The sequence below is a fragment of the Cryptomeria japonica genome, chromosome 6, assembly GCF_030272615.1.
Source record: "Cryptomeria japonica chromosome 6, Sugi_1.0, whole genome shotgun sequence".
Taxonomy (NCBI): Eukaryota; Viridiplantae; Streptophyta; class Pinopsida; order Cupressales; family Cupressaceae; genus Cryptomeria; species Cryptomeria japonica.
Window position 1 is genome coordinate 323,768,363 of NC_081410.1, and position 24,970 is coordinate 323,793,332.

The 24,970-nt window shown below is 38.0% G+C and overlaps 1 protein-coding gene across 6 annotated transcripts in view; it reads right to left on the reverse strand.

Moving 5' to 3' along the window:
* Positions 1 to 6,149: 6,149 nt before the first annotated feature.
* Positions 6,150 to 24,970, reverse strand: part of LOC131044098 (dnaJ protein ERDJ7) — a 178,166-nt gene continuing 159,345 nt past the window's right edge. For 2 of the 6 annotated variants that reach the window (XM_057977353.2, XM_057977359.2), the window contains 2 exons: positions 6,560 to 6,686; positions 6,150 to 6,460 (listed from right to left, as the gene is read on the reverse strand). In XM_057977353.2, the coding sequence (XP_057833336.1) occupies positions 6,357 to 6,460; positions 6,560 to 6,686 (231 nt within the window). In that variant the 3' untranslated portion in view covers positions 6,150 to 6,356. Of the gene's footprint in view, positions 6,484 to 6,559; positions 6,687 to 24,970 lie in introns of all 6 variants that reach the window. The other 4 variants (XM_057977381.2, XM_057977366.2, XM_057977357.2 and 1 more) reach the window with 4 other exon arrangements.

Sequence of the window (24,970 nt, forward strand, 5' to 3'; positions counted from 1 at the left end):
GCCCAAAGATGAAGAGGGAGATTAGGCAACCGAACCCAAATCGGGATCTTGTGAAACATTTCAGAAGAGGGATTGAAATCCGAGTGCCAAGGTTTAATCATCAGCATGAATTTGTCCTCCCAACTAAAATAATGATCACATAATATTATGTTTTTGTCCTGAGCATTGTCAAACTTTGCTATGAAAAACCCTTTTCCATGGGATAAATATGAACTTTACCGGTAATGAGTGGCTCCCACTATTTTGAGATCCAGGCATGCAACTGAGGTAGGCTAGGCTAAAAACCTCTAAATCGACAGACAACTCCTTGAGTAAAACACCAAAGGAGGTATGTGAAACTCTTGGAACATTGTATGGTAAAATTGATAAGATTAGGGATATCAGATTGATAATGATTTAATGAATCTTGATCCAAGAAGCTTTGACCACATTGAAGAATATATCTCCACAATCAAGCAATTAAGAACATAGATAAAGGAATGAATATTCAAAAGGACTTACGATTGATTCTTAATGAGTTATCCAAGCTTGGTCTTGAGTATTCAGTATTTGTTTCTGGATTTCATACACGCGGGCTCTCTATGAGAGCATCATAAATTTTGATGATTTTGTGAATTTCCTAATCCAAGTGGAAGCAAGTTAATTTACATGGGTCTAATCAAGTCTTCTACACACCAAGTGTTGGTGGCAATGGAGCCTAAGGTAAAGAAAGAAACAAGGAATCCTAATAAGAAGAAAAAGAAGAAAAAGAGCAACCTAATTAAAAATCTAAATCCCCTCCCCCCCTCTCAAGGGGAACCATCTAAGAAGGAGATGCCTACTTGGACTTATTGCAAGAAGATAGGACATTAAGAACGCTATTGTTATAATAAGGATACTAATGAATTGAAACATCTTCTTGAGAAGAATAGATTCAGTTTGCCTTCCAAAATGTATACTTCAACTTCTTGAAAACAAATAGAATTTAACAAGGAAAAGAGTCACACTTTTCGGACAAGAACAAAGGAAAAGCTCTTTGTGCTACTACAGGTCATGATTCAACAAGATGACTTCTAGATTCAAGTGCTTCTCATCATATGACATCTTCATAGTCTATGTTCTCATCATTTGAGCCTTGCAAAATGCCACCAATTTGATTGGAAATCATACATATATGAATGTATCTAGGAAGCTATTTATTGATATTGGGGATGGAACCTTCAATGATGTGTTGTGTACCTCACTTGACAAACAATCTCCTTTCCATCTATCAAATCATCATGGTGCAGCAAAGAAGAATATGGAGTTCACTCCTGATTTAGTTATCATCAAAGACTTGGAGAGTAGAGCTAGCATTGCTGCCAAGGTAGTGGATCATGCATCTCAATTGTACTCCTTTTCAAACTTTGTTCCTATTGATGCCTTTAATTCTTTATATGATGATCGCACTTCTAGTGTGGATTCTGATCTTGAGGAGAAATTCGGCCACTTGAACTTGGGTTTTCTCACATGTGATCAATTTGTTGAGTCTTCCATTCCTTTTCTTCCTATTGAAATCACATCTACTATTGCTCCTAATGATGCTTGTGTTGCTATAGTTTTGGCTTCTTGTGATTCAATGCAGTAGGATACATTTTGTCTTCCAAACATGGCTTCCTGGGATGATCACTTGATAGACATTGCGGGTTTGTTTGTGGAGTCGTACATTGCAAAATTGGAAGACATCATTGATGATATTCATCTTCTCTTGGATGGAGATGATCCTTCTTCACTTGTTGTGAGGGAGCACTTTAACCCTCTTATTCATTCTCTACATGATCATTCTTTCGAGTTTGATGTGACTGTGGATGCTTATGTACAACATTTGGAGGTCTCTTTGTCTTCAAAGGAGACACTTGAGTCTTTAGATCTTGTTCTACATTGATCTTCACTAGATTTTGGATTGTCTTTTTCAATAGTGTGACCTAGTACACCTGATTTGGAAGGGGCAACTTTCATCATCAACATGGGAACACTTGAGAAACTTTCAGAGACTCCATACATCTTGAGTTTTCTTTCTACATATTCCTTTCATGAATGGGAAGACTTCATTCATACACCTTTGGTTTTATTTCTTCCTAAGGGGGGGAATGTTATTTGATGATTGTGGACCATCTTCGGCATCCAGTTTTGAGCTATTACCATTGGTGCACATTCTACATTCTCTCTATCTTCTCTCTTATGGGGGGGGGGGACTTTTTCCTCACATGAGGGTTTGTCCTTCTCATTCTTAATTGAGAGTCTTTTGTATCTTCATCTATATTTGGGGGAGGAGTTTTTTTCCCACTAATTTTTCTCCTTTCCTTCATTTGTGAGAGATTGTATTTCATTTGTACATGGGTACCTAACATGGCCTAGTAGTTGGGACCCATGTTGCAATGTTTACATTTGTGTACATACTCCCTAGCTGCACTTAAGGGGGGATTTTGGTGTAATTAAGGTGTTGTAGTTCTTCACCTCCATTCTAATTACACCTTTCACTTAAGTTATTTAGTGACTACATAGGAAGATTCCCACTTTCGATGGTATTATCATGTTATCATTTTCCACCTTACGTGGAACCTTCACCTTTAGTGGTTTTATCATGTTATCACGTTTCCCCTTAAGGTGGGTGATAAGTTATCACTTTATGTATTATGTCATAATCTTATGCTTTCTTATGTTTCACCTTGGTCTATTTAACCAAGGGGTCTCCTATGTACTTTCATCCATTCTATTGCATCTTGATAGGAATACAATTTATTCTTATCATGTTGATTCTCTTGTGCTTGTGCTTTCCATTAGGCCTCTAAATCTTGGGTGGCTACCTTCATAGCCAAATATTACAGGTGGGTGTATTGTGTGTTTTACTTTTCTTGAGATTGGATTATTTTGGTGAAGTTTTATAAAAGTGCTTGCATTTTATATCACACTAAGGAATTGTTAAGTAGTGTGTAAAAAAAGTGCGCATAATATGTTGGTCTTGTGCATTTATATCCAGTTTTCACAAACATCCTTAAAAGCTTGAATGATAGAGCATAATATTGATCGCAACATTGTTGGTTACTTGAAGTAAATCTTGAAGTAATTTACAAATTTTATAGGCACCAACCTACAAGAGACACAAACCTCTTAATGTCCTTATGTGTAAAGATAAGAGGGCCAGAATCGAGAATCTCAACTTCCATCTCTCAAGATCACAAGTGTTCCACTTAGAGAGTATAATTAAAAGAAATTTTCAACTTAATCTCTAGTCTCTAAATTGTCCATTTATTCTCCCATTTTCTTTCAACAATCTCCTTGTTTCTATTTTGTAAGTGTATAATAATTTCATATTCTCTTCTCTCGAAACTAAGTATAAAGCTCTAAATGTTTTTCTCTTGAATGCTTCCTCTTTGGTGACAACAAAGTAATATGAGGTTAATGATTCCCTTTATTGTAGAAAATTTGGTCCATAGCTTTAACCTAGATCTCATTATCATGCTCCCCAATCTCTTCCTTTAAGCCTTTCTTTTGGGTGACAATATTTCCAAAAAAAAATCATATTTCACATTTGAAGTTTGTATTAACATTCTTAAGCTTCTTAGAGATAGTAACATGACCAAACCTTTAACTTCTATCATTTCCCATTTTTAGATCATGCCCTTCAACTCCAAATGAAGAAGCCATATATTTTAAAACTTGGTGGGGTTTTCCCCTTTCCTTTAACTCTATTAAAGACTTACTAACAATTGATTGTTTTATAAAGTGGTTCTAAAAAAGGAAACAACAATTCTATGATATCAACCAAATTAAGGAGACCAAATATCTATCCAATTTGACTTGAATAAGATTGCTCATTCTTCTATTTTACATGAAAATTTGGACAACCTTAGTTCCATATCCATAAGTCCCTTATATATATGAATCTTGCTAGATCTATATTGTTAGATAAATTTTGGTTGCCACCTTTCATTTCACTCAAGGTAAGGGGAATATTATATTTTTTTTTGTGATTTATTGCAAAAACATTTTATCCCATCATGACAACACTAGCTACCATATGCAAAAAGAATCACATCACACCTAGAAAATCTCTAGACAAGAATGATATAGTAATTAGGGATCATGGCAACACTAGCTACCAAATGCAAAAAGAATCATGTCACACCTAAAAAATCTCTAGACAAGAATGATAGAGTAATTGGGGAGATTCATCTCAATGTTATTAAATCTATAAGGGAAAAAACACCATGTTTCAATATGCAATTTTATCATGGAGGGTGGAGATAAGAGAACTCGCTACATTATAAGAAAGAATTAAGCCTCTTATGAGTTTTATGGAATCAAAAGGAGTGGATTGATATCATAAGAATTGGGAGGAAGATGTGTCTTTTAAGGCATATGAAGCTTTTGGGTTTGAATTAGATCTAAATATAGCAAAGCATTACCAAATAATTTTATGGCTAGGAATTTCACACCTAATGCGATATTTGAAAGTTTGATGGCAATAATCCACTAACTTGGAGATATAAAATGGTGATTTTTTTATGTACATCGAATTACAAATGGTAAAAAAGTGGCAGTGACTTTGTTAAATCTAAAAGTGAAGCAATTCATTTGGTATTGATAACTATGTACTCAACAAAAGAAAAACGATCTCAAGACTGCCAAGTTAGTTTTTACAAATGAGTTATATTCACTATGATAATAGAATATCAACCAATTAGACATGCTACAACAGAAAAGATCATTCAAGGATTATATTCAGCAATTCCATAACCTATAGTTGCCAATAGAGACCAATCTAGAGAACTTAAATGACCTATTTCTTAGTAGCCTAAAGGATAGCATTGGACATGAAGTACACATGTTTAGGTCTACTCCTATATCTAATCCTTTTATCCAAACACATAAGGTAGACTAAAAGTATTTAGCTCATAGGAAAGACTTCTACACTATTATCCCTTCAATCTACAAGATTGAATCCTCAACAAATTGAAGAGAACGAGGCCAAAGGGTCATGTTTCAATTGCGATGATGAATATAGTAGAGAACATAAGTGTATTGAGAAGTTGTTCCACTTGAAAGTATTAATGATGAAGAAAAGTATGAAGATGAGGTAGTTGTGGTTATGGAAGGCACAAAAAGGGCCAAACCAACTATATCTCTAGTCATGCATTATCATGTATTAGGATCCCACAAATGCTCAAGGTAAGAGGTTTTCTTAAACAGCAATATTGATTGACTTAAGGTTCATACTTCATCAACAATAAGTTGGCAACACAACTGAATTGTTTCATTTACCAAACCCTAGAATTTCAAATTATAATTGCAGATGGAGGTAGAATTCATTGTAAACTCACCATGGGAGACTACATGCTCAATTGTACTATGTTTGTTATCCCCTTGGCTAGAGCAAAAATTAGTTTCAAAGTCCAATTGCTTGCCACCTTGGAACAATTGAGACAAGCTTTAAGGAATTGTTCATGCAATTTCACTCTAAGGGTAAAACATTTGAAGTGGATTGCATGTAGAATATCCATACATGGTGAGTTCACATCAAATGAAAAATTTGTTTAATAAGTTAAATTTGTGTGATTATGATTTGTGACTCTCATGCACCACACCTACTAGAGCCCTACACTTGCTTTCCCTCCCAAACACCATGCCTCTCCACAATTAACTAAATTATGTATATTGCACAATTGTGTACCCCTTTCAAATAATATTTATAGACGATGAATAAATATTCTTCAACAGTAAGGCAGCTTTGATGAAGTTAGACACTCGAATAATCCTTGAAATTGATATTGTTTAACTTAGTATCATAATTTGAATTTAAAAACTCTTATTAGTTTTCTCAAAATAAACTTTCTAGCAGCGACTTAAAAAGGGAGGCCTCAATTGCTCTAAGAATCACAAATGAGCAGTTCTCCTCCATTACCAAAATTAGCGGATAACACATAAACCAAGAAAACTCGTGAGTTACTGTTTGCCCACAACTAAAGCTTTGATACTATGTAAAAATCTACATCGGAACAGTTATTAACAAGAAAGGGAAAAAGATAATAACATTCAAATAAACAACGTGAGATAAGAACGTGGAAGAAATCAGAGGCATTGTACACAAAAGAAATCATTTCTTGCAATAAAGAATGACGCTCACAAGATGCATCAATGCTACCGAATCCCTTTATTTCCATGTTCATGTCAACATATCATTGATGCATATAAGATGCCTCCAGATAAATGGAAACAAGAAAAACTATTAGATAAATTATGTTTAAATTAGAATATATTGAAAATCAGTATGTTTTAGCAAATGCAAACACAAAAAAGAAAAGAAAGCAACAATCATCGCATCTGCTTGCACTTCATTATCTTCTACGCTTAACTTCTTTCTTCAATTCCAAACGATAGTGTTCCATGTTTTGCTTTATCCATACGCGCTTGTTAACGAGATCCTCTTTCGCTGATTCGTCTGAAAGTAAAATAAACAAAAAACTGTAAACGAGCTCAAAAGTGTATGTGGAATTAATATAAGGTTGGGTGAGTATCCTAAATTAACTTGCATGCTTACCCATGGAAATCCATGTCTCAAGATGTAGGCCAAGGCATTCTCGTGTTAAATAGCAAGCATCGTTCCATGTATAGGGCAAACACCTTATACGATACCTCCAAAACCAACATCCTACCCACATAAGTAACTAGGTGGGGATGGACAACGAAGAAAAACGTATTAAATTATGCACACAAAAAACAACACAAAAGCTTCTATTTTTTATTTGTCAATTATTTACAATTTTACACCTTAGAATTGAATGGAGAACATTGCCAATGAAATTTCCTTGTACATTACAAAACATATATAAAGCTTATGACTCTTTTGTACAACGGCACAAAATCTCAGACTCAATGTTCTTGTAGTCAAAGCAAGACCATGAAAGCTTTAGTTAAAATAATTTGTCGAAGTCCATATGCATTATTTGTAGTCTATACAAATCAAAATGCACTCCACAATCTGTAATAATGAGACTACACTAGACAGAAGAGTGTATTTAGATTTTAAATATGAATGTAGGCCTTAGTTTCTATTAGGAACTTGAGCAGTGTTGAGGATGACCGATGAACGGGACCAATATTTAGGCAAATGCCAAATGAAAATAATTACATGATTTGAAATCCTACCACCGAATCTAACTAATAGAGAACACTTTATTATTCCTTGGCTTCTAAGGACCCTTCAAAAGTTCCACTAGTTACAAAAACAGGTTAAGACAACTTGAAAATGCATAAGATGAAAAGAACCCTAGAAGCTGAAAAAGTCACTTTTGAGTAAACCTGAAATAGCTTTGAAGAGCACTGTTGTAAGCTATTCACACATCGCCCCATTGCAAATGGGGACCCTCACTTTTCCGCTTTCTAGATTAGTTGTCTTAGTTTAGTTGTTAGTTGTTGTCGAGTCTTTGCTATTAACCTTTTGTTCGTAGTTGCTCAGGAGCTGATCAAGTCCCCCTCTTAAGAATGAAGTGAGGTTCAACATTCCCTTTGCCCAGCCAAGACATAATCACTTCCAATTCTCCTAGCACCACCTGCGGGTGCCCAAATCCGATCACTCCCATTTCCATTTCTCATCATTGCCAACACCATTTCACCATTCCATTTCCTTCTATTTCCACCTCCCCTACCACGCTTCACTTCCATTTACCATATCCTCTACCCACCTACCTTTTCTATACTCCATCTACCCTTCCTTCCACCCATCCCCATATCCTAACCTACTTTACCTACATAACCTACCTTATATTTCCTAACTTACATCCTACCTTTTAACCTACCCCTTTCCACTACCTTAACCTTTACCTCCATTACCCCTTCCATCTCATTCACCTCCCTACCTTCACCTATACCCTCACCTGCCTAACCCTCTTCCCATCCTAGCATACTCATCCCCTACCCTTCACCTACACTTACCTGTACCTCCCTACCCTTCACCTATAACCTTACACCTACATCCTCTACCCTTCATCTCACACCCCCTTACCCTTCCTTCCCTTAGCCTAAACCCCATCCCATTATTAACCTACACCCCATCTACCCTTTCATTACCCCTTATACTTCCCATTACATTTTCCTCCCCCAACTCCATCCCCTGCCCCTTATACCTCCTAACCCCACGTATCTCCTACTTCCATCATTTATATCCCTTATGTCCCCCTTTCCTCCAACATCCCATTCCCCCTCTTTCTCCACGTAGCAGCTACCCTTAACATTTCCTAACACCCCCCCTCATATTTCTCTCCACCGTATCACATTACATGCTAGCCCCCCACACACTCCAAAATAGAGAATTAAATAAGATTTTAAGGACTCTTTGCTGGGACCCACTAACTTTTGGATTGGGAATTTAGAATTTTTTTTTTTTTTTTTTGGCTGGGCCCCACCAAAATTTTGAAATGAGAGAAAGGTTTTTTAATGAATTCTAAATAAAAGGGAAAGCATCCACCTCACTCTACCCCTTCATCCCCTCCACTTTATCCCCTCCGTGGCACTTCTTTACCACATCACCCCATCTTCTTTGCCACAATATCCTCTTTTCTATTACACCTTTCCACTCCCTTTTCACACCCGTGGCATATTTGGGCTTTACTAAAACTTTAGGATGAAGAATATCACTTCAAATTTGATTAAAAACTTCTAGGTTCGTACCTGTTCAAATAGATTCATCTTGAAGGAAGATATTAATCTCTGATTGGCTCCAAACGAGAGAATATTTTCAAGCATAAATGTGGTGAACTATAAAGGATGATCAGACCTTATTCACCCTTGGTTTAAATGCAATTTCCAGTAGATTAATTTCTCTGAGCTTTTCACACCCGTGGCATATTTGGGCTCCACTAAAACTTTAGGATGAAGAATATAAAACAACTCACTTCAAATTTGATTAAAAACTTCTAGGTTCATACCTGTTCAAATAGATTCATCTTGAAGGAAGATATTAATCTCTGATTGGCTCCAAAGGAGAGAATATTTTCAAGCATAAATGTGGTGAACTATAAAGGATAAGCTCTGTAAGAGGAGATTCAAAATAGGCTGGTTCCTCATCACTGAGAATTTTATCAGATCTTTGGGGAAGTGATCAGACCTTATTCACCCTCGGTTTAAATGCAATTTCCAGTTGATTAATTTCTCTGAGTTTAGACCACAATCAGACCTAAGTGTTATTTTATACTCAGAAATATGATTAATGTGCATGATGTTTGATTTAAGATGTGTGTCTTTGCAGGTATGGTTGTAAACAAATGAAGAATGGAGCACAAGGAATATAAGATGATGACAAACCAAGAATGGGGACTCCCCAACATAAGGGAAAAGATCTGTGCATCACCGCATGAAGAATGCATTCAGATAGAATTAATCCTGCAAACTCAGATGGACAGAGGTGAAAAATCCTAAAGTCAGATCAAAGGTTGTGAAAATCAGGTCTGATTCAATTGTTAAGAGCAGAAAACACCACTTGACAATGTGAGAGAATTAGCACTCAGAAATTTGTGTTTTGTACAAACCCGTAAGACCTGATCTGTTTGATGAATGAAGGCAAGTAAGATTGATTGATCAATCATCTGCCACAAATGAAGCTCCAATGACCGATTCAGGAGTAAGGATCTTTGTTCATGCAAAGATGAGAAATGCTTTCACCAAACAGCTTTGGTACAAAGGAACCCAATTTGACCGATCAAGTGTACAAGTTGCGGACGTCTCCCAAATTGGCCGATTCACTCATGTTTGCTAAGCTGCTTAAAATTAGCCGATCATGTTTTTGTTTGCAATGCTATCCAATTTGGGACTAACTTCATGCATGAGGCAACTAGAGCGACCTCAAGATTAGAGCATGAAGAGCGAACTTCAAGATTCAATCCATAAGCGGATTCAGGAAATAAAATACATCAGCAAAGTTCAAAGAATCCAAGTAGAGGAGCGAGCTTCACAAATGAAGTAGATGAGCGAAATTCATAAATTGAGCTATATGAGCGAAATTCACGATAGAAGGGCGAAGGGGATCTGAAAGCATTCAATTTGAAACAAACTTCACAAATCACCCCACGTGAGCGCCTTCATGAGTTAGGAATTTGGAGCGAATTTCCTACTTCACAAGTTTAAGAAATGGGGTGAAATTCATACTTCATGAGTGGAGCAAGTGGAGCGAACTTCATGACTTGCCTCCTTGGAGCGAATTTCATCAACGAGCATACACAAGCAAGCCTACATGAGCGAAGTTGAATGAGAGAGGAAGGATGATCGCCTTGAATTGATTCAATGCCGAGCGAACTTAATAACTTTGTGGTTCGGAGAGAACTTCATGATTTCACTTCTTGGAGTGAAATTCCTACTTCATGAGATGGAGTTTTGGAGCAAAATTCATGAATAAGGAACTTGGAGCCATTACATCTTCAAACCTTCATGAGCAAAGTTGGGAATAAATGAATGAAACAAATTTGAGAATATGAACTTCATGAATTCAACCTTTAGAGTGAACTTCATGAGTTACTAAGTTGGAGCGAAATTCCCTACTTCATGAGTTGCTAAAGTAGAGCGAAATCCTTACTTCATGAGTTGCTAAGTTGGAGCGAAATTCCCTACTTCATGAGTTGCAAGTTGCAAGCGAACTTCACGACTTTGCATATTGGAGCGAATAACATACTTCATGAGTTGTGATAGTCCTAAAAATGACTGCACAAAATGTTTCATGCTTGAGTCAAAATATTGGTCATTCTGGATTTATTTTGCCTTCCATCAAAGTTCAAGGTCTAGGATTTAGGGTTTGTGAATTTCCGATTAAGTCTTGTAAAAGAAAAACCCTAAGCATGTTATATTCCATCATTACCTTTTTCCACTTAAGCCAAGGGTTGATTACCGTTGGCAGGGCCATTGTATTTCCTAAACATTAAGTTGTTTTCGGCCAGCCCATGACAAGCAAGGACGACGTCTCAGATGCATGAAAGGATTGGATAGCTTTTGAATTAGAGATGGGAGATCACGAGTTTCTCTGAGAAATCAGAGGATGCTTGTTGTCAGGGATTCTGAAGTAGAATTTGTACATCAAGGAAGAATAAAATCAGAATAAAATCATTAACATAAGATGACCTTAGCAGGAGGCAGTGGACTTGATAAGCATGATTTCTAGAATCCATAGCTGGCACGTTGAGTTGAAAGCACGAAAATGATGATTTTTCACGTGAATGAGCATCACCAGATGAAGTGTTTTTTATTATAAATACAGTAGGGTGGTGACTAAATTGGTAGAAGAGAAAAGAAGCCTTTTCATTTTCTGAGAGCAGTTATTTCCTCTGCAAGGAAGATGATGTTTAAGCAAGATCGTGCATGGAGTTGTTGTATGCTATGTGATACCGAATGGGTGTTTTTCTTGTGTGTGCGTGTGTTTATTGTCAGAGGGGTTGTGAAAGTGAGAAGGATTGCCAGAGGGGGCGTGAAAGCCTTTTCTTATAAAGAAAGGTCATGCATGGCACAGCCTCTGCTTCTACTCTGCCACTGGATGGCAGGGGGTTCGAAGAAGGAGCTCGCAGAGGAATGAAAGAAGGATTTGTTTGGGTGGGGAGTGGCAGCCAGCCATCTCTGTGATTGCATGGAAGCTACGACCCCTCCCCAACATATTATGTTTCCCCTTAAGCTCCTCCTTCCACTTTCTTTGATCCTGGGCATGAAGGCTGAAGCTCCGCGACTTTTCTTCTTGTCGGGACCCAGTATCCCTTCCGAGAAGGGAAACACTCTGTTGAACAGAACGTAGCATCTCACACTCCATCTAAAGGCATCAGGGTGATAATGGCACGGCTCAAGCGGTTTTGCTTCTACCAATTTTCAGTTGAAAATTTTGATTCACGGGTGCCAGCGCATGGATATAGAATATTTTTGTAGCAGAATCTCACATGGCCTTTTGGGCCTAATTGCTGAGAATAAATCTATTGTTGACATGTGTCTCTTGCCCTGAAGCTTGTTGCTCCCTTTTCTTTTATTAAAAGGGAAATCAAGGCCATTAGAGGTGTTCGGATTTGGGGGGTCTCTTGTGGGTTCAAAATTTCTAGTTCCTTGGGGTTTCCTTGTCTGGTTCCAGTAGAGTCTAGGTGAAGTGAGCAAGTTGTAAAGTGATTTACAGAGCAAATGAAAAGCGTTTAGTGTCAAGCTTTGTGCAGGTTCTTGAAGGAGTTATATGTAAATTTTATTCTGTGACAGAAGTAGTAATTTTATTCAATAGAAATAAAATTTTGATCTATTTCTCTCCAGTGTATAATTCTGTCATCTTTCAAATGAATAGAATCAAGGGTTTTTTCATTTGTTGCATTGTTATGATGTATGTAATTTTTCATTTCATGCTTTGACCTAAGGGGTCGATTAAATGCTTGAGTGGAATTACAGAGTGATAGGACTTATGCAGGGATTTAGATAAGCAATTTGGGTTGGGATTGCAAATGAGATATATTGTAAGGCAGTATTATCTTAGATCTTATACTATTAGATAAAATTCTGTCGCTTTTTCAGTTTACATTTTGTATCTTCAGGTGCCCAATGGAGTAAGGCACTGATCGTTGCTTGTAACTGTCTTTAAATATCAGTCTTGTTTCAAATTCACTAATGAATCGCTATAATTTGTTGATTATCAGAATACCTTTCATTTCATGTATGTTATTGTTTATCTTACCCATCTCATGCTCCAGTTAGGTTGAGGATCACTGAAGGATTTGCCATCCTTGAGCATTCTCCCTATTGTTGAGCCGGCTTATGAGATCATCTGCTTTGTTTGAGTGAATGTTTGAGTGTGGTGCAAAGATCAAGAAATTCACTAAAGGGATTACCCTCTCGGGTTTTGCAGAGCCCAAAGCGTAGAAGGATTTGCAGAATCCTTGTCAGTTGGTCCAATCCTCGTGATAATTTCCATAATTGAAGTTGGCTACTTCATAGAAATTGAATTGAGTGTATTGGTGGCTTTCAAAGCATAAAACCCAATTTGGGAACCAACAAGTTGAGCAACCCAAACGAAATTCATACTTCATGATCTCACAATTTGGAGCGAATTTCACATTTGAAGCAACTTCATGAGTTGGAGTATTGGAGCAAACTTCAGGTTTGAGAGTTTTGGAGCGGATTTCATGTTTGGGAAAGACCAGCAAACTTAGCAAGTAAGGCAACTGAAGTAAGACTTTGTGTGCACACCACTTCATGAGTTGAACAAAAAGAGCAAAATTCCTACTTCATGAATTCAAGGCTAAGAGCAAATTTCATAACTCAGCCTTTTTGAGCAAACTTTATACAAAATGCAAATCATGAGTTAGAGAATTGGAGCGAATTTCGCATTTGGAGTAACTTCATGACTTCAAGGTTGGGAGTGAAATTCATGCAAAGCTGAACTTCATGAGTTGCTAGTTTGGAGCGAATTTTACAACTTCATAAGTTGTCACCTTGGAGCGAACTTCAGGAGTTGAGGATTTGGAGATAATTTCTACAAAGGTGAAATTCATAACTTAGAAGATTGAAGCATAAGCAAGGCGATTGAAACAAGTTTCACGTGCACACCATCTAGAGCAATCTTCATCTTCAAACCTACACAAGCAAATCTCAACTTCATGAATTAGCATGCATGAGCGAATTTCATATTGCATTTCAAAATCTCAATATGCAAGAGTGAACTTCATGATTTGATCTACACGAGCAAACTTCACAATTTGAAGGGTGTGAGTGAAGTTCAAGAAAATGAAGAAGAGTAAGACAAGGACAACGTCATGAACATCAAGGGTGGGGTAAACTTCAGGAGCTCCTCTCTAAGAGCAAAAGGCAACTCAAGTGTCCCTCCAAGAAGGCGAATTCATTTTATATGCTCTTGTTAAACCTATATATCGTGTATTTGATACATGTTTGTTTGTTTTGTAGGAGATAGAGAAAGAAATAAGGAGATCATACAAGAAGCATTCACTTACAGAGAGACATGATCTACAACATCAAACAACATGAAGGGAGTCACAGGAGAAGGAATTCCGAAGGAGAGAGACAATGGTGACATTAGAAGTTCATCAATACTTCAAAACTAAGATTTATACCTAGCACTTCCATGATCAAGGCATTCGAGAAGACAATTTCAAAAGAATTAATCAAAGTTAGAAGATCATCGTCATCATCGCTGAAGTTGGATAATGTTGAGTATCAAGAGATATCTCTCAGCATCCCTTCATGATGATGAATCAAATCAAGTCTACAAAGTGCAAGTTGGAGGTCGCGTCCTAGTCATCATCCCAGTCACTATCTCTACCAATCAGAGAGGTCCACATCAACATGTCTTGATTCAATGTACCTGACTCACCAGTGATGGCGCAAACTCCGAGGCACCTACCCTTGTTATCTATTGGTCATGACAAAGTGTTGCAATTATTTCATTGGCCGAATTGAGTTTGTTGTAACAAACCCCAATTAGGGTTTTCATTGTAAAATCTCAACCATTGATTTCAAATGGATCTGAGCCATTGAATTGTATTGAGAGCATTATAAAAGGCTCAAGCTCTTCATTTGTAAAGGTTAATAGTCAGCAAATAGTTAGCTAATAGTGAATAGAGTAGTGAATAGAGAATAGAACTAAGATAGAATAGCAATTAGAGTAAAGTAGGAGAAGGCAGAAATTGTTGCCTATGTTGTAAATGAACTCCATTTTCATTGAAGTTATGGTGAAGTGCATTGTTTCTTTACAATGTGCATGGTTTCTTGTTGGATCTTCATATTAGATGATAAATAATTAGATTGAATGGAGGAACTTGTTGAATGTATTTATGTGGAATCCGTTTAGTCCATATCACTAGCCTCTTGCTGCTTGTAAGTGTGCCTTGCGTGGTCAACTGGAATGATATGAGCTTAACTTCGGATCGTTCTACATTCATTGTTTATGCATTAACTTGAATGGTGATCGATGTTTGATGGTATTGATTCGAATATCTTTGAAATATCCTTAGAAGATTGCACTGAGCTTGTGTCAAATTGTTCAAGGTGATAGTGAGACCTCACTCAATAGGATTCCATCTAATCATTCACTCATCTTCCTACATTTTTAGGATTAAAATAGACTCTCTCAACCCCTCATCTTTTGCCATAGTTTAGGATCAAAAGCATCACCATATTGTGACATCAGATGATCTAAGTTCCAGCGAATCAAGCATTCAAGCATTCAAATGTAAGTCCCCTTGTGATTCGAGCATAATCACATAAACCAACAAAGCTTATCCACACATAGTGACCCTACATTCATGAACCTTGGAGTCTTCTCAAGTGATCCTTAAGCTAATCTTCAGCATTTGAGAGATTTTGTTCAAGAGAAGATAAGATACTCTTGGGTATTTTATTTTGTGTTCGCATGTGCATAAAAAACACATCAACAAGCACCTCTCGGTTTCTTTTTGTCCCACTTGAAACTAAATGAAAATCTACTAATAATTTTGAAGAGCACCTTTAAGTTTGTCTTTGTACCAAGTGAAACTAAGTGAAAATCTACTACCAATATAGATTGAGGAAAATTGTCCGTATATTGTTTCTTGTAAGATTGCATCCAAAGTGAAATTGGACATTAGAAAGGCTCATGACAAGGTGGATTGGAGGTTTTCAAGGAAGGTTTTTAGAGGCTTTTGGATTCAGCAAAGAGTGGATTGAATGGATCTCTTTAAACTCATATCCAGCCCCAGGTTCTTAGTGCTAATCTTGGATCCCCCAAAGATTTCTTTGAAGTCTTGAGGGGTTTGTGGCAAGGGGACCCTCTTTCCCCCTTTGTTTTCATTATTATGGCAGAAACTCTAGGAAGATCAATTGGCAAGGCGGTAACGAATAACAGATTGATAGGAAAGCAAATCACAAGTAATTTACCTCCCATATCACATCAGCAATTTGTTGATGACACATTGCTCTTTGGAGCAGCCTCAAGGCAAGAGGCAAGAGATTTCGAACAGATCCTTTAATTGTATACAAGAACTAGGAAAAGGGAAATCTAGGAAGGGGCAAGAAATTATGAGAGTGCTGGGATACAAAAAAGGGCAGCTTCCTTGTTCATATTTAGGAATGGCCATGGCCAAGGGAATTAGATCGAATAGACTTTGGGACCCTCTAAGAGAAAGGATAGCTAGTCGGATGACTTCATGGAAGGGGCAGTGGTCATCTTGGGCAGGTAGGATAACGATGTTGAAGGTAGTTATTTTTGCCATTCCAATTTACTAGATGTCTTGTCTCCTGCTGGCAGTTGAGGCCAATAAGAAGATGAATCAACAAATGAGGAAATCTTTTTGGCAAGGGAATGAGGAAAAAAGTAAAATTGCGCTAATAGCCTGGGATAAATTTTATCAACCAAGAGAAGCAGGAGGGTGTAGAATAAGAAAGCAATTATTGCAAAACAGAGCATTGGGGGCTAAATTAGTGTGGAGAATGTACAGAGAACTGCAAAAGCTAAGTGGGTTAAAATTCTACAGCATAAGTATTTGGAGAGTAATGAGGAATCTAGTATCCTCACAACCTTAAATTCACCAAGAGGATCAAGGATTTGGAACTTCATGCGGGAATGTAGAATACTAATAACGGACTATCTCACTTGGGATGTTCATGATGGATGTATAGTTCTATTCTAGGAGGACTCTTGGTCAGGCCAGATTAGCTTGGACAAGATTTTGAGAGTAGAAGCAACCAAAGAAGCATCGAAGTGGAGGTGGGGCTTACATGTTAAAGATTATGTGTTTGAAGAATGGAAAGATGGAGTGAGATCTTGGTCTTGGAAATCTTTGGATAGTTTGGGTCTTCCTAGGGAGGAAGTGGAATAGATTAATAATAATCTAAAGGATGGGAAGGCGAATTTGAGAGAAGGTAGAGATGTCATTCTATGGAATGGCTCAAAATCGGGACAATATAATGTAAAAGATAGATACAGATGCTTAGAAAAAGAGAGTAAATGATGAAATGAAAATTACTATCAAACTTTTTTGGCATGAGATATGTTTGCCCAAAACTAGGACTTTTAAATAGGCTGCCCTTCAAAAGAAAATATTGACAGCAGAAAAATTTAAGAAGATGGGTTTATGTGGACCTTCTAGATGCCCTTTGTGTAAGAGTGATGAAGAACTAGTGGATCGTTTACTGCTAGAATTTCCCTTCTCTCAGGAGTGCTGGAGATGGCCATGTGCTACATTAGGATGGATAAATGCTCTTCCAAACAACATCGTAAGCTTATTCGAATCTTGGCCACTGTTGAAACTTGAAAGGATAGGCTGTGTTTGCATGCCTTTGTATAATAAGTTCGTCAATTCTAATCTGGGAATTTTGGAAAGAAAGAAATAGGAGTGTGTTTCAGGACAAGGAGATGGGGGTGATGTCTTTTTTAATAAGGTCGAAGCTACGATTGTTGAGGTGGTCAACAACAGGTTAAGGGGGCAAAATCTGAATCATCTCAAATTCACAGACTAGATGCATACATGAGGACACAGTGATTCGGTCTGAGGGTTCCTTAGGTAGTGGGGCCTAGGGGATCAGATACCCAGAATTTATGGAAGAAAGCGGTATGGCAAGCGCCTCCAAGAGGGTGGTTTAAGCTAAACTTTGACAGGGCATCAACAACAGGTAACTTGGGGGTATTCGGAGCAAGGTGTATAATCAGGAATTGCAAAGGTGAAAATGTTTGTAGGATAGCTAAACCTCTTGCAAGGGGTTCAAATAATGAGGTGGCTGATTGAGGGGCTTAGGAAATGTTGGGATTTGAAATTAGATAAAGTGATGGTGGAAGTAGATTCTTGCATTGTCATAAATGCGATGAGAAAGGGATCACTGCCAAACTAGAAGTTGAATGCTCTGCTAGAAGTTGCTTTGGAAATATATAGGATATTCAATCTTATTGTGTTGGATTATATACAAGGCGGCAAATGGCAAGGCGGATTGCCTCACCAATTTGGTAGAAGACGGGGAGGAATTTTTCTAGGTAGCTGATCAAGAAATGAGATCAGTGTAATGAAGTAGACGTGTGTGGCGGTAACAAACATTTTGGAGACTTTTATGTTTGGAGAGTTGCAGGTCTACAGTCTTTTTTTTATGCCACTGGAACTTCTGTTTGAGAATAGAGCATTATTGGGGAAGAGATTCAAGTAATTGGAGTCATTGATTAAAGTAACCAGTGCAAGGAGGAATATGACTTTCTTGGGAACAGTGTTTTTCTCAAGGCTTTGGTCCATTTTAAAATACAAAGAAGACTGGCTAAATTGGCAGTGGGGTTACCATAGGGTAAAGAATTCTTGCACTAAGAGGAGAGATATTGAGTGGATTATGACATTGATCAAGAGGATTTCCTTGTCTCTATTAACGCAGTGTTTGGCGGTTGCGATATGGAGCAGCTAAATATTAAAATTAAGAAGCAGGCAGATGGAAGTTGAGTACTTCTAGACAGGAATGGTAGTTATTGAATGGATGGATGCTAGTATTTGTTATTATTGCTCGGCCTTGCATAGTCAAAAGTGAGTATTTTAGGGCTTGGAGGGGAGCTTGAAAGAGCAAGGGCATTGCCCCATTTTGAATGTAAAACTTCTGAATTTCTTTAATGCAATACGACCCTCTCTTATGCAGCAAAACAAAAAAAGATTGCATCCAAAGTGAGAATTTTATGCAGAAAATATTGGTGTAGGTATTCATGTCATTTGTATCATCACTCCCAATTCATGGCAGTGCTGGCCTTTTTTTGGGTTTGTTGAGTGTAGCACCTACTTTTGTCTTACCATTTCATTTGTATACTTCGATATTCCTGATTTTGGCATTGAACAAAATTATTATTTTTCTTTGTTGTCAAGCTTCAATGTTTGTCGTTTTTCTTTGGACTTTCTAATTATGGGATTGTTTGCTTAGTGCTTAGTGGTGGCATACAAAATTAGTGCCTTCGGAAAAGAAAATTCAAATTTGAATGTTTATTCCATAGCCCATACTATTTAATAATTTTGTATTCTTTCATTAAATAATCTACTTATTAATTAAGAGAAGGGTTAGAAAAGAACGTTTTTATTGAACAAAGCCCCACTTTGCAGTTATATTTATTTTATTTTGTATTTTACTCTCCATACTCTCAAACATCTAAGCAAATGTTGAGTGTTCATATTTTTAAACATGGTATTAGAGCTATTAGCTTGGTTATTGGAGATAAGAGACAAACAATTTCTAGACATAAGCCCACCAAGGAAGACAAAGGTGACAATGAGATTATTCAAGAAATTCTAAGTTCTGCAATTGTTTTTTATTAGATAAGTAGGGATTTTGAAGGGGCCCTGATCTCTTTTACAAAGAAAAAGATGAAGTATTAAGCCCAACAGAACACCAAGGAACTACATAGAAGCAACCAGCAACAAGAAACACAACAAAACAAAACCAAACAAAAGCCCTGCCCAAGGATAGGCTAGACCCACCCAAAACAACCAACCCAAATCAAGGTGGTTTAAAAAAATGTTCCAAAGAGCTTTGCTTTAACTCAAAATTAGGGTCCATCTCCCCTAATTTGGATTTCTTAAGACAAAGAAAAGACATGACATCATTGGCATTACCTTCCTCCAACTCCTCCATAGAACAGTCCATAGGGGAATTCCTTTTAATATCAACTTTCTGCACCTCCTGAACAGTAGGAATAATAGACTCCATGGAAACAGGGATTTGATCCTTCATTTTCATGACATCATTGGCATTATCTTCCTCCAACTCCTTAATAGAACAGTCCACTTTCTGCATCTCTTGAACAGAGGGAACAACCAACTCCATGGAAACAAGGATTTGATCCTTCATTTTCCAAACAAAGTGTTGCTTCTTGTTTTTAAGCAAGTTATTGAGGTGTGGACCACTTTACCACAACAATCGCAAATAATCGGAGAGTCCTCAAACTCAATCTGCTGCACCCACTTGCCCAATTTAGAGGCAAGGGTAATATGAGTAGGAAGTACTTGGTTTTTCTCCACATAAACACAAAATCTGGCAAATAACAACCATTTCTTGAGTTTGGACATTTGATCGGTAGCACAATATTGCCCAAAAGAGTGGGCAATAACCATAAAAATGTTTTCATTCCAAAACTCCAAAGGCAACCCAGGCAAACAGACCCAGATAGGAAACATGAGGTTTTCCTTTAGAGGGTTAAAACCAGGATACCAACTACGAATGCAAAGACCATTCATGCCCCAATACCAAGGGCTATCATGTAGAATCATAAAACAATCCTCCTCACAAGAAATGTTAAAAAGAAAGAAACCATTCAACATTACAGTTACCTCAACCTGACCATTGAGCTTCCAAATTCAAAGGATCCAACTATGCACAATATGAATATTGGGGCGATTACCACAAAATCTCCCAACAAGAGAGCTCCCCAACAAAGTCACCAACTCATCGAAAAGAGAATCAGGAATAGTGAATTCAACTTAACCTTCCTTCAAAACCTCAAAAGGCACATTGTAACTAGAATATCATGTCTGTCCCAAAGAATGTTTGGGGAATAGAGCAACCCTAGCAGCCACTTCACACATCAAAACACAGGGTTCATTTGATCCCTTGGGGGAAGGAACAACCACTGCAACAAGAGGGGAAGCAGCTACCATCACACCATCTTTAAGAGTAGAAGCTTGCTCGAACACCAAAGGAGGAGCAACACCCTGAGGACGAGCAATATTCAGCTCATCTCTACTAGGAGAAGAGACAGCAGCCACAAAAGCAACCACCTCACTCAATTTCAAAGCATTCTTTGAAAAATTTGGAGTATATGGGGGGTAGCAACTAGCCTCATCCTCGTAATCTCAGACACAACCCCATGATTCATTTTGCAGGACTTGTCTCCCAAGGAAGATGGAAGAAACCCTTTTTCCAACCCCAAAAACTTACCACCATCTGAGGCATCGAGATTAGAACTCAAAGACCTAGCCCTCTTATTCTTTAAATGAGCTTCCAATAAGAGGTCCAAAAGCAGCTTGTCCTCCTCATCAAGAACAACCTCAGAATCCTCAAACAAAAGGGAAGAGAGATCTTCATCTTTCTCTGAAACAAAGGCCTCCTTGCTCCAGGAACACTCCCACAAGGCCTCCAAATCCTCAGAAACCCCCTCAAAAAAAGAGGATCCAACCGTCGTATCTGTTGTGACCTAATCACACATCACCCCATTCCAAATGGGGACCACCTACTTTTTAGGACCTCTTGGTCTGTTGGCTTTGGTCTATTGGGCCTTTTCGCAGTCTCTTCAATCTCCTCATTTTGCAAGTGTTTTGGGGTCAATTTGATCAAGTCTGCAAATCGTTTGAATAAATTTGGCCAAGTCTGGAAACTGTTTTGTCCATTTTAGGGTTTTTCCCTTCAGACTTGGATTTGAGGCCTTTCCTTTAGGGTTTTGGAAAACCTGAACATTGCATTGGAATCTGGACCTTTCAAGGAACCTACCAGTGAAATTTGAGCGAATTCTAAGCAATTTAGAAAGTTCCTATTTTTTAGGGATTTCGTTGCCTCTCGAATTGTCTTTATTTTGCCCTAAATCAAACTTACTATTTTTAGCAGTTTCTATTTTTAGTAAGTGTCGTCTTGTCCTGTTTTGCCCTAGTCTTAACATTTTGAAGCACTTACTATTTATAGTAAGTCTATTCTTGGCAGGTTTGTCAACAGGCAGGGCTCCTAGCACTAAAGATTGAGCATTCCTGAACATTTCTAAATCTGGAAAGTTCGAAAAAGTTGGCTACTTATCAAAAATGGCTGTCTGAACTCATTTCAGAAATGGAAAGCATTGAAAAAATCTTCTATGTTTGGTAGAGTGAAAATCCACGTCATTTCCAAAGATGGCACCCTCCTCTGGAAAGTGTGCAAAAATGGCTAAGTTAGATGAAAAAATTCCCAAGGCAATGAAATCATGCAAATCAGGAAAGGGCGCCAAAATAAGGTCATGGAGGATTATTCCTCCATGACAAAATTCCATGGCATAGTGTTTTTGGCGCTCAAAAGGAGAAATGGGCGCTAGAATGGGGTGGTGGAAGAATTTTCCTCCATCCCCAAAATTCCTTGACCATGCCTTTTTAGTGCCCAAGTTGGTAGAGGAGCGCTAGAATGAGGGCATGGAGGAATTTTCCTCCACACCATAAATTCCTCCACTATTCCAAAATTCCACCCTGCCAGGTGCTAGAGCACTGAAAGGAGGTCAAGCAGGAAAAGTCAAAAGGGTCAAACTTCCTCCTCAAGGTGTGATTTGCACCCAAGTTCAAGGCAAAGCGCTAGAAAGGGGGTGTCAAGGAATTCCTTCCTCAAGCCAGAATTCCTCCACATGGTGATTTTCACACCCAAGTAAGGTGATAAGCGCTAGACAGGGATAAGGAAGGAATATTCCTTCCAAATGAAAATTCCTCGATAGGTTCATTCTAACACCCAAGATTGAAGGTTGAATTCCAAGGCATGGAAATTCGAACTCAAGGATGAAATTGAAAAAAAAATTCCCCTCGAGAAAAAATTCGAAAAATCCTCTTTCAGGCATGAAAATTCATCCAAATTTCAAGATGATGACAATATTGGCCAAGGGAGAGAATTTTCTCTCTCCTAGACCCCAAAACTCAAATTTGAAAAAATTCCTAAAAAATAGGAAATGTGGAAAATTGATGGAAAATCTCCTCCAAGACAAGGCAAATTCCAAAACTCAAGAAAATTCGTCCCGGATAAAATTTTCTCTCCTGGAATTTTCTCTCTCCAAGGGTTTCTTTCCAAGTGTATAGATAGTCAAAATCCTAAGTAAATCTTTCGAATATCCCTTCAAAATCCAAAATGGAAGATTGGTGAGTTGGCGACGCAAAAAGAAAGAACATTCCAAGTTATGACGCATAACTCAAAGAATTAATGGATATTTCCATTTTGAAACTCAACCATAATGGTGGGACCTGTTTGCCTGGCAGGTTGAAGAAGAAAGCATGATGCATTATTAAGACAACTGCCAAGTTTGGTCTCTCGCCAACTTAGCAACTTGGTGGAGGAATTCTATTTAAACGATGAAACACAATTCATTTCTCACGTGCAAATTTGGAGAAAGTTAAAGTTGGAGAGAAGTAGCAAAAATTAGACTTGAAGAATTTTTTAGAAGTTCTTGATCATAGAGGTTTTATTGTATTCCTAATAAGGAATTTTTCGACTGGAATTTCTTGTCCGTCATTTTTCCTAACAGTAATTTTAATGTTGATTTATTTTTGGTTTTGTAGGAATGGTGGAATCAAATAAGGCAACGGCTATTTCCAAACAAGCGTAGATTAAAAACGAGTTGAAGGGATTCCTTTCGGAGTCCAAATGGAAGGAAATCAACGACACAAACCTTGGAATTTTCTAGTTGGGTGCTCTCTAGATCAGAATGTTTGGAATAGTTGGACATGCTCCATCGCCTACTGCTACTAGAATTGTTAAGAGTGGAATTGTCGCAGCAGTTGGTTTCCCTCCATCTATCCAATGTCCAAAATTAATCTTGGAATGTGCGCAACAATATACCCTGAAGAGACGGACTATTTCAACGACAAATGGCAAGCTTTTGGCCAGCTTGACTCGGAAGCCATTGGGGAAACCTTTAGAATTCCATGACTTACGGGACTAAAGAAAGAGCAACAACAATATATGAGTCTGGTGTCAAAAGGTGTACTGAAACGATCAACAAGAACTAGATGAAGAAGACAAGACCTCACATTCCCAAGATGCCCAAACAACTCACTATTTTTTAATTCAAACAAGAGTATGCAGACCTATTGATGATGTTGAGCAGGATTATGGGGTGTCTGCATGCCATCAATTTTGAGACCTGGATGTTCTTCTTCATTGGTTAAGTCAAGAAATGCAAATGGAATAGTTGATTGGGCTAGATTGATCAGCCATATGTGCACGAACAGTTGAAAAATCCAAAGGAAAGGCAGATCCAATCCTTCTACATGAGCTCATACATGATTTATTAACTCGCAAGAATGGGTAAACTTCGATGGCTTGCCAGGAAATGGGCCCATGGGATGTGGACCAACGTAGTTAAAGGTCCATGAATGCTATCCCTAGGCACATCTATACAGCACTAGTTCCTTCAAATTGGTGAATGACAATTTTACTATGTACTTAACCAGGTTAATGCAGAATGAACTTCATACGAGAGTGTCGCCAGAAGCCAGGGGGCTGGTATGAAAGTTTGGAGCCGTGTACATTCAACTTCCAATATTCACTTATATCCGGACATAAGGAATCTCCTACCAACCACATAAGTTACCAAGATATCCCTCAAATTAATTGGTATTGCTTGAGCTCATCAGACAATTGACAGCATACGACCAAATCTAGAAAAAAAAAAAAAGGAAGCTATCCATTGAATTCCCTATTGTAATTGGTGACTATGTGGAATTGTGCCTAAACCTGGCAGCAACTGAAAAGGCAGTGGAGGAATTGGCATTTTACCACTTAACATTCTACACATCCAGATTTTACTTCAATCCATATAATAAAATCCAGAAGGTAGCTGGAATGAAGATTGTGCACAAGTTTCACCTAGAAGATTTTTGGGCTAGTGCCAAGGATGATCTTGAGGTCAGGATAAAGATGTTTTCCTGACTACCCTTGACATGATCAGGATTGGTGAAATGTTGGATCAAGTCAAAGAAGATCCAAACTTAGTTCAATCGGAATTTGAAAAAGTGAAGGACCAGCCCATCCAAGTTCCGGATCGGTCAGAACCTGAGGTTGATGACTTAGACATTTTGGCTAGACCAATTCTAAAGTTCACCAAGCATTGGACTGATCGGCATGTCAGGACACTGAAGGAAGGAAATGTCCGCTTGAGCTACCAGTTAATGGGAAATTCAGATTCCCATAGTGAGGCCACGGAAGGATCATCACAGGCTCAAGCTGAGGAAAGAGAAATCCAAAAGGAATGAGCTAGACCTAGCGAAAGAAGAAATTTTACAAAGAGGCCAAG